Source organism: Coregonus lavaretus (genome assembly GCF_964263955.1).
Source record: "Coregonus lavaretus genome assembly, chromosome: 14".
Lineage (NCBI taxonomy): Eukaryota > Metazoa > Chordata > Actinopteri > Salmoniformes > Salmonidae > Coregonus > Coregonus lavaretus.
In genome coordinates, this window is record NC_140001.1 from 44,536,645 (window position 1) to 44,549,301 (window position 12,657).

The 12,657-nt window shown below is 44.0% G+C and overlaps 1 protein-coding gene across 1 annotated transcript; it reads right to left on the reverse strand.

The window, feature by feature from the left end:
* Positions 1-202: 202 nt before the first annotated feature.
* LOC311141768 (interleukin-1 beta) lies at positions 203-2,630 on the reverse strand. The gene is made up of 6 exons (XM_084177212.1): positions 2,584-2,630; positions 2,257-2,305; positions 1,882-2,083; positions 1,322-1,501; positions 894-1,030; positions 203-457 (listed from the first exon to the last, which is right to left on the reverse strand). Exons 2-6 carry the CDS (start codon positions 2,287-2,289, stop codon positions 227-229), a joined length of 783 nt encoding a protein of 260 aa, XP_084033338.1. The 5' UTR covers positions 2,290-2,305; positions 2,584-2,630; the 3' UTR covers positions 203-226.
* Positions 2,631-12,657: the final 10,027 nt, after the last annotated feature.

Sequence of the window (12,657 nt, forward strand, 5' to 3'; positions counted from 1 at the left end):
CGTCAATACACACCAATGGTAACATGCTGTACTCAGTACATACTCTCTAAACCTCATGAAGTTCTTGTGTCTTACAAGCAATACACTTAAATCTGTTGATGTGCGTGCACCCACAGTGGCAACCCAGTCCTGATCACAGAGGCCCCATAGAATCACATGAATTGTATAGGATCTCTATTGGAGGCCCTGGCCTGACTGGTGTTGTGTCACGGTGTTTGCAGCCATCTTAGTTGTGGCGCTGGATGGTAAAGGTGGTGAGGCGGCTGGGGGCTGCCTTCTGACACATGTCCACCGTCTTGGTGTTGTCCTGCTGCATGGCCGTGCTGATGAACCAGTTCCTGAACCTGGCAGACTCCAGGGTACTGATGTCAACCCCGGTGGTCCGTCTGTAGAACAGGAAACGCACCATGTCGCTCTGCTGGCTGATGGACTTCAGCTGCTCCTTGTCCACAACCTCCTGAGGAGAGAGAGAGGATCAGGGGTTAAACTCAAGATTAAAGGTCAAAGGTCACCACCAGGAGTGAATATAAATGTTTCTCTGGCTATTGGTTTGAGGATGTGGCTTTTGGAACAAAAGCCTGCCCACACTGTGGCTCCCCAGGACAGGGTTGGCCACCCCTGGCCTATCTATCGAGTCTTATTTATCAACACTGCAACTCAGTCTCCTACATTCCACATGGAGTAGTATGGGGTGCCATTTGTAAAGCTGAACGGTCTATTTTTGCAGGCACTTTTCCCAAAAATGTTGTTCTGTTTATTCACTCTGTAGCATTAACTCAGTAGTGTTTATCCAGTAGTAGTATTATTCATTATTATTATTCAGTAGTAGTATTATTAATTCAGTAGTAGTATTCATTCAGTAGTAGTATTCATTCAGTAGTAGTGTTATTTACCTCTAGGTGCAGGGTGGGCCTGCCTCCCGATGTGGAGCAGGACAGGTAAAGGTTGGATCCCTTTATGCCCAGGGCTACAGGTCTGGCTTCAGTCTCAATGGGGACGGGCGTGACGTACGTAGACAAGTTCAAATGCACTGTGGACAGAGGAGAGGAGAAGAGAGTCAGTCAGCATCATTCATCAGAACTCAACTGTGAATTAAAATCATCTTATTGAATTAGTTCATATATTTTACATGTGATAAGGCCACACAGAGGGCCAGAGATGATTACAGACACCTGTGATAATCTGAAGTACCCAAATGGGCCACTAGATGTCTTGTGATAGATGACATAAAATCCTTGAAAATGTCAAGGAGGATACCCTCCCTTTGCAACCCTAGTAGGGAATAATGCAATTTGGGACTTAGCCTCAGTTGTTAACATACCTTTGTGGTAGCTGCTGCCTCCCTGGAGCATCATGGAGTGCAGCTCCATTGCCTCCTTCATCAGGACCCAGCTCTTGTTCTCAGAGTCAGTGATGCTATACTCGTACTGTGATGTACTGCTGAACACTGCTGCCTTCCTGCTCGCTGGGGGTGCTGACTCCAACTCCAACACTATATGTTCTGGTGAGAAGAGAGAAAATGTAGGAGATGAATGAATGTTTGTATGAATACACTAGATTGAATCCCTACTGGTCCATGGGCTCTGTTAAGATATCCACAGTACAGTAGCATACCACTTTGAAGAAAGGAATGTGTTGGGCATGCATTTTAAGTGGTATTCTATAGTGTGAACATTGGAACATAGAACAGTGGTGATAGCTAATGGTATTTTAGTGGTACACATTGGAAATCCCCTTAGGGGTAGCCTGGTCCCAAATCTGTTTGTGCTGCCTTGCCAACTCATATGGTCATTGTCATACCAAACAGTACAAACAGATCTGGGATCAGGCTAGCCCCTTAGGGGGCTCCTCCAATCCATTGTCTTTGACCTTGCTCCCTACCTTCCACAGCACTCTCCAGCAAGAAGTTGAGCAGGTCCTTGTCCTTGAACTCGGTGCCCATGGTAACCCCCTTGCCACCCTTTAACCTCTCCATGGCGATGATGAGGTTGGCTATGTGGCGCATGGTGATGGGGTGACAGGATACCTCCAGATCCAGACCCTGAGGCAGCTTGGCGCTCCATGCTGCACTGTTGGCAGCGTTCTGCACAGGACACACACAGGGGAGGAGGAAATATTACATTGTATGTTGTATCAGTGTATAACTTTTGTATATATATTTTTCTGTTTTAACATTTACTGTATGATTACATTTGAATGTTTGTTATGTCCAAATGTTGTGGGTATGTCTTGTCCATATAGAAGCTGGGGACTCACCTTTATTAAACTGCAGTTTGACTCAAATTCCATGTCTGTGTAGTTAGATCTGGAAAATAAAAACATCTGTGTTTAAAGCTCTGTCCTGTCCATAATAGATTGGCATCATGCTTAGTCAGTTACTTAAAGATGCTCAAGAGTTGAAAGCTCATTCAGATCTGATGTAAACTGTCAATAGATATACAGTTCAGACTAAATAAACCTTTTAAATATGTGTTATTACTAACACTATATAGCAATAAATAATGCTACCACAATGACCAGTATAATACATGGACATCAATACAGTAGAAGTATTATTGCCAACAGAATATAAAGTTAATTTACCTAGATGAGTTGGTTTATAGTTTGTAGGTAGGTAGCAGTATCTTGTATTCAGTCCTTAGTCCTTGTGAATCCCAAGTTGTTCTCTGAACCAATGTTTTATGACTACATGTGGTGAGCTGTATGTCTTATATAACACCCTGGGCACACTTTAGGAATTTCCCTCTACACACATGAGGAAGTGGGATGGTTTTAACAGACCAGCTAGCACGTTGCTATTGTTTAAAGGGAAGATCTGCAGTTCAAACAATAAACAAAGCGTTTTACCCGCCCCCGTTTCAGTAAAAAGCTAAGGGATGGGGCTGGAGAAATGCAACCACTCTCAAATTCAGAGACAAAGCTTTATCTTCATCTGGTTGATGTCATGTGCCAGTTTGTCTGATACTGATGTGTTGAGGCTGCTGTCTTGATCCAGGTCTCTCAAATAAATCTGTTTTTTCAACTCAACGAGACTAACCTGGTTCAATAAAGGTTAAATCAAAATGTTTTCAAAACAGGACACTAATGCATTTGTCTTTTTTTTTCTTCCTGTTGATAGAGTATATTATAACAGTACCAATATACTTTATTCAATAACATTTATGTGTGTTTTCATGACTTTCTTGGCCAAGATTCCCTTAGAAATTATATTTCAGATCTCAATATAACTAAATTAATAGAAGATAAAACAATGCTCATGTCAACACTAAGTAAGATGAGTTCAGATTAAGCAACTTTACACCTGTCTTTATTATAATATAACTTATTATAATACTACCTTATATTATCATTTTACTTGTAAATTACTTTTCATACATTACGGTTAAAGTGCTGATAGCAGCTATTTCGAAGAACGGTCTATACATGAAATGACTGTGGTATCAGAGACCACAAACCCTGACTTTTTCCAACAAAAAAGCAAATGGCTTTCTGAGCGTTGGGTTTGACAGGAGTGGAAGTAGCAGATATAATGACTGACTGGATTTTGACTTTGAAGAGACCCTGTAAATGGGATAAAAATATTTAGACTATCTTAAAGTAACTGCTGTAGATTCCATTTTCCCTTTCAATGGAGGGAATTATTTTTAAATCGACATGTTAAGGGTGCCAATCTTTTTTTCTACAGTTAAAGAGGCGTAAGGGTTTGACATGGAGAACAAAAATACCAAACAGCCTTTTTCTGTTTTCATCAAGCGTTGCTCACATTGTCCATGGCTGGATGATTGAGAGATGTGGTAAAAGGCTTAACTGGCAGTGGTTTATTGCTTTACTTCAAGTTAATACAATATTCAATATTAATACACATTTTCTCCCACAGCGCTATGGGACGCATACAAAGTAATCTTTGCTATGTGCCCTATTACATAAAGCAGAACATGTCTAGAAGACAAAATACAGTACCAATGTGTTAAACAAAAAGATGCATTTGTATTTTTCTGAAAGCTTTTTTTTTTTTTTTTTTTTTGACCTATGTAGTTTGAGGTTGATGATATTAGAGGCTGGTGTAGCTTGAGGACCCTAATTGCTGTGACAGACAGTGGCATGTAATGTGAGCTTGAGTTGCAGTCCTTGATGGTGGAACACTTGGTAGTGAAAGTGCCTTCTGTTCTAATTCTCTGTCTTCCATTCTCTCTCTGTAGATCAGAGTCAGTTTGGATGCCTTGCCCCAATCAGATGCCAAGTGTTTGTGTATGAAACTAGAAATCTGAAATGGACCTTGCTATTGATTGCCTTAGAGCAATCACTCACTAACTGTAAGTCGCTCTGGATAAGAGCGTCTGCTAAATGACTAAAATGTAAATGTAAAAAATGTATCATATGTGGTTGTTTTTCCCTACTCAACTTAATTACATGCACTGACTGACTGTAAATAGCTCTGGATAAGTGCCTCTGCTAAATGACAAAAAATGTCATGTACACTACCGGTCAAAAGTTTTAGAACACCTACTCATTCAAGGGTTTTTCTTTATTTTACTATTTTCTACATTGTAGAATAATAGTGAAGACATCAAAACTATGAAATAACACATATGGAATCATGTAGTAACCAAAAAAGTGTTAAACATATATTTTATATTTGAGATTCTTCAAATTGCCACCCTTTGCCTTGATGACATCTTTGCACAATCTTGGCATTCTCCCAACCAGCTTCACCTGGAATGCTTTTCCAATAGTCTTGAAGGAGTTCCCACATATGCTGAGCACTTGTTGGCTGCTTTTCCTTCACTCTGCAGTCCGACTCATCCCAAACCATCTCAATTTGGTTGAGGTCGGGGGATTGTGGAGGCCAGGTCATCTGATGCAGCACTCCATCACTCTCCTTCTTGGTAAAATAGCCCTTACACAGCCTGGAGGTGTGTTGGGTCATTGTCCTGTTGAAAAACAAATGATAGTCCCACTAAGCCCAAACCAGATGGAATGGCGTATCGCTGCAGTATGCTGTGGTAGCCATGCTGGTTAAGTGTGCCTTGAATTCTAAATAAATCACAGACAGTGTCACCAGCAAAGCACCCCCACACCATAACACCACCTCCTCCATGCTTTACGGTGGGAAATACACATGCGGAGATCATCCGTTCACTCACACCGCGTCTCACAAAGACACGGCAGTTGGAACCAAAAATCTTCAATTTGGACTCCAGACTAAAGGACTCATTTCCACCGGTCTAATGTTTATTGCTCGTGTTTCTTGGCCCAAGCAAGTCTCTTCTTCTCATTGGTGTCCTTTAGTAGTGGTTTCTTTTCAGCAATTCGACCATGAAATTCCACAAATTAACTTTTAACAAGGCACACCTGTTAATTGAAATGCATTCCAGGTGACAACCTCATGAAGCTGGTTGAGAGAATGCCAAGAGTGTGCAAAGGTCTCATCAAGGCAAAGGGTGGCTATTTGAAGAATCTCAAATATAAAATATATTTTGATTTGTTTAACACTTTTTTGGTTACCACATGATTCCATAAGTGTTATTTCATAGTTTTGATGTCTTCACTATTATTCTACAATGTATAAAATAGTAAAAATAAAGGAAAACCCTTGAATGAGTAGGTGTTCTAAAACCTTTGACCGGTGGTGTATATGTAAATGCTAATACAATATTTACTGTATGTTTAAATCCATACGCGTCTTCCTAAAGGCCTAGGAAACTAAACTTCAAGCATTTCTAAAGATGTCTGAGGTCATAAAAATAAATAGAGAGTAGGCTTAATCATATTGTTCCCTCAGGTGAAATACTATAAGTTTTGGTTTGAAATTCTATCATTTCCTAATCTTGTCATTTCTGATTATGTCAAGCCTACTTAAATTTCATGAATTGTTAAATGTGTGTAAATTCCTTAATCCCGGTTGATCATATTGTGAAGTAACAAGGGACTTCCTTTATTATTTCCCCACTTCCTGAAATACTGTAGTTGTCATGAGAGGTTAGAACAGACTACAATCTGCCAGGACAACAGACAGACAGACTATTGGACTGTCCAACCACCTACTACCATATTATCCTTTCCTTGCCAGTCATTGATAGGACCCATTGGGGGAATCTCCCAAATTCACTAAAATATCAGGAATATTTCTATAATATCTGAACTCCCTATGGAAATATGCTCAATATGTTCAATAATATGCCACAAAACGAGTATTCTTCTAATATATTGTGTTTGGCTCACTAACGTTTCACCTGTACAGAATAACTATTACACAACAAAAAAGGTTGTGTGATAGTATACAAATCCTAATCACCCCTGTAGGCTGTATGAATCATATGGGATTAGAATGTTGACTAAATCACAGAACCCTACCAAGGTATAACTATCTGGTGTGTCTGAAATTACTCCTTATTCCCTTTATAGTAGACTACTTTTGACCAGGGCCTATAGTAAAATATGGACCCTGGTCTAAAGTAGTGCACTATATAGAGGATTGGGTGCCTTTTTAGACGCAGATGGGTCTTTGCGGTTATGAATCTCACAAAACCGGTTTACCAATGGTTTTCCCAGTGATTCAACATGCTGTCAAGGATTTCTCAAGATGATACTTGAAACCCCCAACTTCCGCTCTTAAAATCTTTTAATTTCACTTCCAGATACCACGCTCATGGGATAGGTTTAGGCCTACACCATTTCTGACCACAGAAACTAACATACCACAATTTGTCACCTCATTTATGTTTGAAATAAAATAGAAGGAATATTTTTTTTTGACTGGCTGTATGTGCTTATGTCAAAACCAGTGTTCTATGATACCACAGCAAACACCCACAGAGGCAGGCCAAAGTATAATTGTCACACCCTGGCTCTGGGACTCTATATGTTGAGCCAGGGTGTGTTCATTCTATGTGTTCTGTTTCTATGTTGGGTGTTCTAGGTTGTGTTTTTCTATGTTTGCCTGTGTGACTCCCAATCAGAGGCAACGAGTGTCAGCTGTAGGCTGGTTGTCTCTGATTGGGAGCCATATTTAAACTGTCTGTTTTTCACTTTGTGTTTGTGGGTTTTTGTTCCGTGTTCGGTCAGTGTTACCGTGGACTTCACGAGTCGTTTATTGTTTTGTATTGAGTTTTGTGCTTTAACTAATTAAAGTAAACATGTTCGTTCAACACGCTGCGCATTGGTCTACTTCGCTTCAAGACGATCGTGACAGAAAAACCCACCATACTAGGACCAAGCAGCGTGTCCAGGAGCAGGCAGACTGGACATGAGAGGATCGCCGGCCATGGAGTGAGACTGACGAGAGGCAACCCCAAAGAATTTTTAGGGGGGGGCACACGGCATGGACGACGGGGCTGACGGAGGCAAAAGAGGGGCGGATTCTGGAGGCCACCAGGTTACGGATACACCGCCCTGTACGTCCTGTGCGGATGCCTCACACAGAGTGTGTGAGGGTAGGCATTCAGCCAGGACGGGTTGTGGCCGCTCTTCACTCCAGGGCTCCTATCCGTCTCCACAGCCCGGTTCGGCCTGTCCCTGCTCCACGCACCAAGCCTACGGTGTGCGTCGCCAGCCCAGTTCGGCCTGTCCCTGCTCCACGCACCAAGCCTACGGTGTGCGTCGCCAGCCCAGTCCGGCCTGTCCCTGCTCCACGCACCAAGCCTACGGTGTGCGTCGCCAGCCCAGCCCGGCCTGTCCCTGCTCCACGCACCAAGCCTACGGGGTGCGTCGCCAGCCCAGCCCGGCCTGTCCCTGCTCCACGCACCAAGCCTACGGGGTGCGTCGCCAGCCCGGCCCGGCCTGTTCCTGCTCCACGCACCAAGTCTAAGGTGCGCGTCGCCAGCCCGGCCCGGCCTGTTCCTGCCACTCGCACCAAGTCTACGGTGCGCGTCGCCAGCCCGGCCTGGCCTGTTCCTGCCACTCGCACCAAGTATACGGTGCGCGTCGCCAGCCCGGCCCGGCCTGTTCCTGCCACTCGCACCAAGTATACGGTGCGCGTCGCCAGCCCGGCCCGGCCTGTTCCTGCCACTCGCACCAAGCCAGGGGTGCGAGTCGCCAGCCCGGCCCGGCCTGTTCCTGCCACTCGCACCAAGCCAGGGGTGCGAGTCGTCAGCCTGGTCCAGAACGTTCCTGCTACTCGCACCAAGCCAGGGGTGCGAGTCATCAGCCTGGTCCAGCCCGTTCCTGCTACTCGCACCAAGCCAGGGGTGCGAGTCGTCAGCCTGGTCCAGCCCGTTCCTGCTACTCGCACCAAGCCAGGGGTGCGAGTCGTCAGTCCGGTGAGGCCCGTTCCTGCTACTCGCACCAAGCCAGGGGTGCGAGTCGTTAGTCCGGTGAGGCCCGTTCCGGCTCCACGCACCAAGCCAGGGGTGCGAGTCGTCAGTCCGGTGAGGCCCGTTCCGGCTCCACGCACCAAGCTAGGGGTGCGCATCGTCAGCCCGGTCCGGCCCGTTGCTGCTCCACGCACCAAGCCAGGGGTGCGCATCGTCAGCCCGGTCCGGTCAGTTCCTGCCTCACGCACCAAGCCAGGGAGGCGCGTCGTCAGTCCGGCACAACCCATGCCTGGGTCATCGGTGCCAAATCAGGTACCGCTCAACTGCTCCACAACGGAGCTGAAGCTAGCCGCTCCTGCTACGTCCAGGTCAGCTCCAGCCAGCGGGGCCAGACCGGACCAGGGGCGCTATGGGGGGTTTATTGGAGGGTGGTGGGCAAGGCCGGAGCCAGAACCGCCGCCGAGGAGGTATGCCCACCCAGCCCTCCCCTGTTTTGCTCTTATTGAGGCGCGGTCGCAGTCCGCGCCTTTAGGGGGGGGTACTGTCACACCCTGGCTCTGGGACTCTATATGTTGAGCCAGGGTGTGTTCATTCTATGTGTTCTGTTTCTATGTTGGGTGTTCTAGGTTGTGTTTTTCTATGTTTGCCTGTGTGACTCCCAATCAGAGGCAACGAGTGTCAGCTGTAGGCTGGTTGTCTCTGATTGGGAGCCATATTTAAACTGTCTGTTTTTCACTTTGTGTTTGTGGGTTTTTGTTCCGTGTTCGGTCAGTGTTACCGTGGACTTCACGAGTCGTTTATTGTTTTGTATTGAGTTTTGTGCTTTAACTAATTAAAGTAAACATGTTCGTTCAACACGCTGCGCATTGGTCTACTTCGCTTCAAGACGATCGTGACAATAATCAAAGGTTCTTTATTATAAATGTAGCTTTTACAACAATGAAAATACACAATATTAATATGGCCCGATTAGAAAGCATAAAAGGGCTAGGATTTAGGGCTATAGGCCAACTATGAGCACCGGGGCAAACTAACACAGGAGTTGATTCACTCACGGAGCGGTGGTCAATGTTCGTTCGTTGCGCTCTACCCAGCAGGAGTCGTTAGTCAATGGCTGGTTCGGTTGTCAATGGCAGGTTCGGTAGTCGAAGGCAGGTCGCCAGCTGTTCCTCGCTCCGCACCTGCCCGGATGTGTGGTAGTGTTGGGTGTAGCCTCTTGTAGCTGTGTCGGGCGTGACCCCCGTGACCCCCGTGTCTGTGGTCGTGGGGGACACAAAACAAACAATTGGAGTCACACTCACACGTTCGAAACAAGTACTTTCCTTTAATAGTGCTACAGAGAGGGTTGTGGTTTGTGTCATTTTCCCACAGCAGGCGAACAGCAAAGAGGTGGACATCTGCGTCTCGAGAGGCCCCTGGTCCGAATGGCACCTGAAGATAAGTTCTAGAGTGTGTTTAGCAATTAGTTTGGGGAGGAAGGAGGTGATAGGGAATTGGCAACAGCTGTCTCAATGCCACTTCATTCCATGCCAATCTGTGGAATCACAGCACACGATACAAGCAAGCAAAATAGTCCATGCAATTCAATTCGATTTCACACGTGAGAATGTAAGAAATTAAGTGAAAGGCAATCGTTGTTAACACACATGATTAAAAGGCACTCATAAATATGCATGATATCAAATAATAAGTAATGCTGATACGTAATATGAAAAGAATGGCAGTCTAATTTAGTAAGAGTCAGTTTCACTTATGCCTGGATCAGACCGACAGCATCATTGCGAACCATTTTTCGTAGCTACGCAACTATACTGAACACATGTACTGTATCTAACATCTACCATACAATTTGATGCATACATTGGATATATCCAACGTATGCACAACACAGAACACGCTGCAACTGCTTCTGCAAGGCAATGATGCTGTCGGTCTGATTGAGGCAGACAGTGAATGGACATTCCTTTAGCCCATGTCACATACTATAGACGCCTTTCTGTGTTTGCAAATATTGCCACAGGAGGGCGATGCGAGCCATATTGGTTGCAGAACACGGGGAGTTCTCATAGACTGACAGCAAAAAAAGCCTCCATTTACATGTTGCTTATGAGTGCATTTCATACTACTTTGGACTATAATTGGATTGTAAGGCTCGTATGAATGTCCTGATTAATATGACGTTTGTGTCATTATCGCAAATCTACTGCATTATACTTAAAAAACACTTAAACTTCAACCAGTAAAATTGCTATTTTGGCTAGCTCAATAAACTTTAGCATTCTAGCTAACAATTGCGGCATCCAAAATAGGTAGGCTATTTTACAAAGATCACAACCAAATATAATCTTATCGACTGTTCAAGCAACAATCAAAACAACATTGTAAGCACATGAGAACCCCAAAAAGTGTTTTTGTTTAGAATTAATAACTACATAAATCTAGGCTATTTTGAATTGGTGTAGATGGCGATGGGGTTCTTTCTACCTCCAAGAATAGCCCGCATCCGTGCCTGATGTCAGTGTGTCGTGTACTGGAAAGGGGACTATACATGCAAACTCATGACATCATTCCTTATCAAGTCATCCCAGTCACAGCTCTTCTCTGTCCTGGCACCCCAATGGTGGAATGAGTCCCTGCCCATTAATCCTACAGCACATTTTACATTTACATTTCAGTCGTTTAGCAGACGCTCTTATCCAGAGCGACTTACAGTTAGTGAGTGCATACATTTGTCATACCCCCTGCAAAATAAATAAATATAACTAACACCCTTGCTTTTCTTAAACTAACACTCACACTTGGCTTTTCTTACTAGCACTGACTTTGCTGATAGCTTCTTTATTGAGGAAAAGTTTACTTACTGTAACTGTGATATGGTTGTCCCACCTAGCTATCTTAAGATGAATGCACTAATTGTAAGTCGCTCTGTATAAGAACGTCTACTAAATTACTAAAATGTCAATCTAAATCATATGGGGTTAAACATTTATTTAATCAAAGGGTAAAATGCCTTTATAGGGGCTTATAAGTATGCTATTACACACCATCCATAACAAAGATTATGATGCAGTAATAATGTACTGCTTATTGACAAAGACGTTAGAAATGCATCACACTGATGCTCATTATAATGCTGTATGATCCTTGAGGAAAAAGTGACCAGCAATTATGAAGCACTATGTTGCTTTACATTATAAGTAATTATGATTGTTCTTATAATGCTTTAGGAGTATTGGTATACGGAATTATTAGTCTATGCGAGTGTGATGAGTGTGATGGAAGGAGTCAGGCGCAGGAGGGTAATCACCGAATACAGAGTTTATTCCTTCGTTACACATAATACGCTGGAATAGCGACAAACGAAACAGGCACAGGGGAAACTATCTACCCTGGCAATACACTGTAACGGTATCTCCATACAATACATAGGCACAGGGGAAATATCTACCCTGGCAACAAAATGGTACGAGTAGCTCCACCGAGCTCCACTACTCTCACAAACAACAATCACCCACAAGGACAAGGGGGCAGAGGGAACACTTATACACAGACTCTTGAGGGGATATGAACCAGGTGTGTGTAATTGACAAGACAAGACAAATGGAATGATGATATATGGAGCGGCAGTGGCTAGTAAGCTGGTGACGACGAACGCCGAAGCCTGCCCGAACAAGGAGGGGAGGCAGCCTCGGCGGAAGTCGTGATAGCGAGTCTTTGTATGTGTCTATAACTATGCTTATACTGCATTATTACTCTATCATAGTGCATTATGGGTACATGTACATGTATAATACATTATGCATATGTGCTTCATAGAAAGTGTTACCGCAAAGGTGTCACACTTTTGATAACAACTGAACAGAAATCAGGAGCAAAAAGGTCAAAAGTTTCAAAAGAGAAATATATCTCAGGTTTATTCATAACTTTTTTCGTCTTCAAAACGTGTTAAAACAGTAATTTTAAAACAGTATGTACACATTATTATTTAAGTTAGAGCACAGAAAATAGAGGACTTGTTTTATAGCCTGGCCTCAGATCTGTTTGTGCTATCATGTCAACTCCTTGTCATACCAAACATTGGCAGGAGAAGGAGTTGACATGATAACAGAAACAGATCTGGGACCAGGCTACATGTTTTACCCAATTCAAAAGTCACACCATCAGCTCTCTGAACAATAAAAAAACGATTGTTTTCCCATGATTACTGACACAGTGTTCTGAGGTACAAAAATAACAGTCCAGAGACTGAACCCAAACCCTGTGAACTTTAGGGTGGGGTGGAGGAGGCGTCGGGGAGGACACGACACGACTTTGTAACTCAACATGGACAGAAACAAGAGTCTAGAGGACCCATAGCTTGCGTCCCGAATGGCACCCTATTCCCTACATAGTGCACTATATAGGG

Excerpts from the sequence above, each read along its gene's own strand:
- LOC311141768 (XM_084177212.1), bottom strand. The coding sequence starts at position 2,289 with ATGGAATTTGAGTCAAACTGCAGTTTAATAAAG. Across the intron at positions 2,084-2,256 it reads CAAACTGCAGTTTAATAAAG|AACGCTGCCAACAGTGCAGC; the intron begins GTGAGTCCCCAG and ends TGTCCTGTGCAG. Across the intron at positions 1,031-1,321 it reads AGGCAGCAGCTACCACAAAG|TGCATTTGAACTTGTCTACG; the intron begins GTATGTTAACAA and ends CTCTGTCCACAG.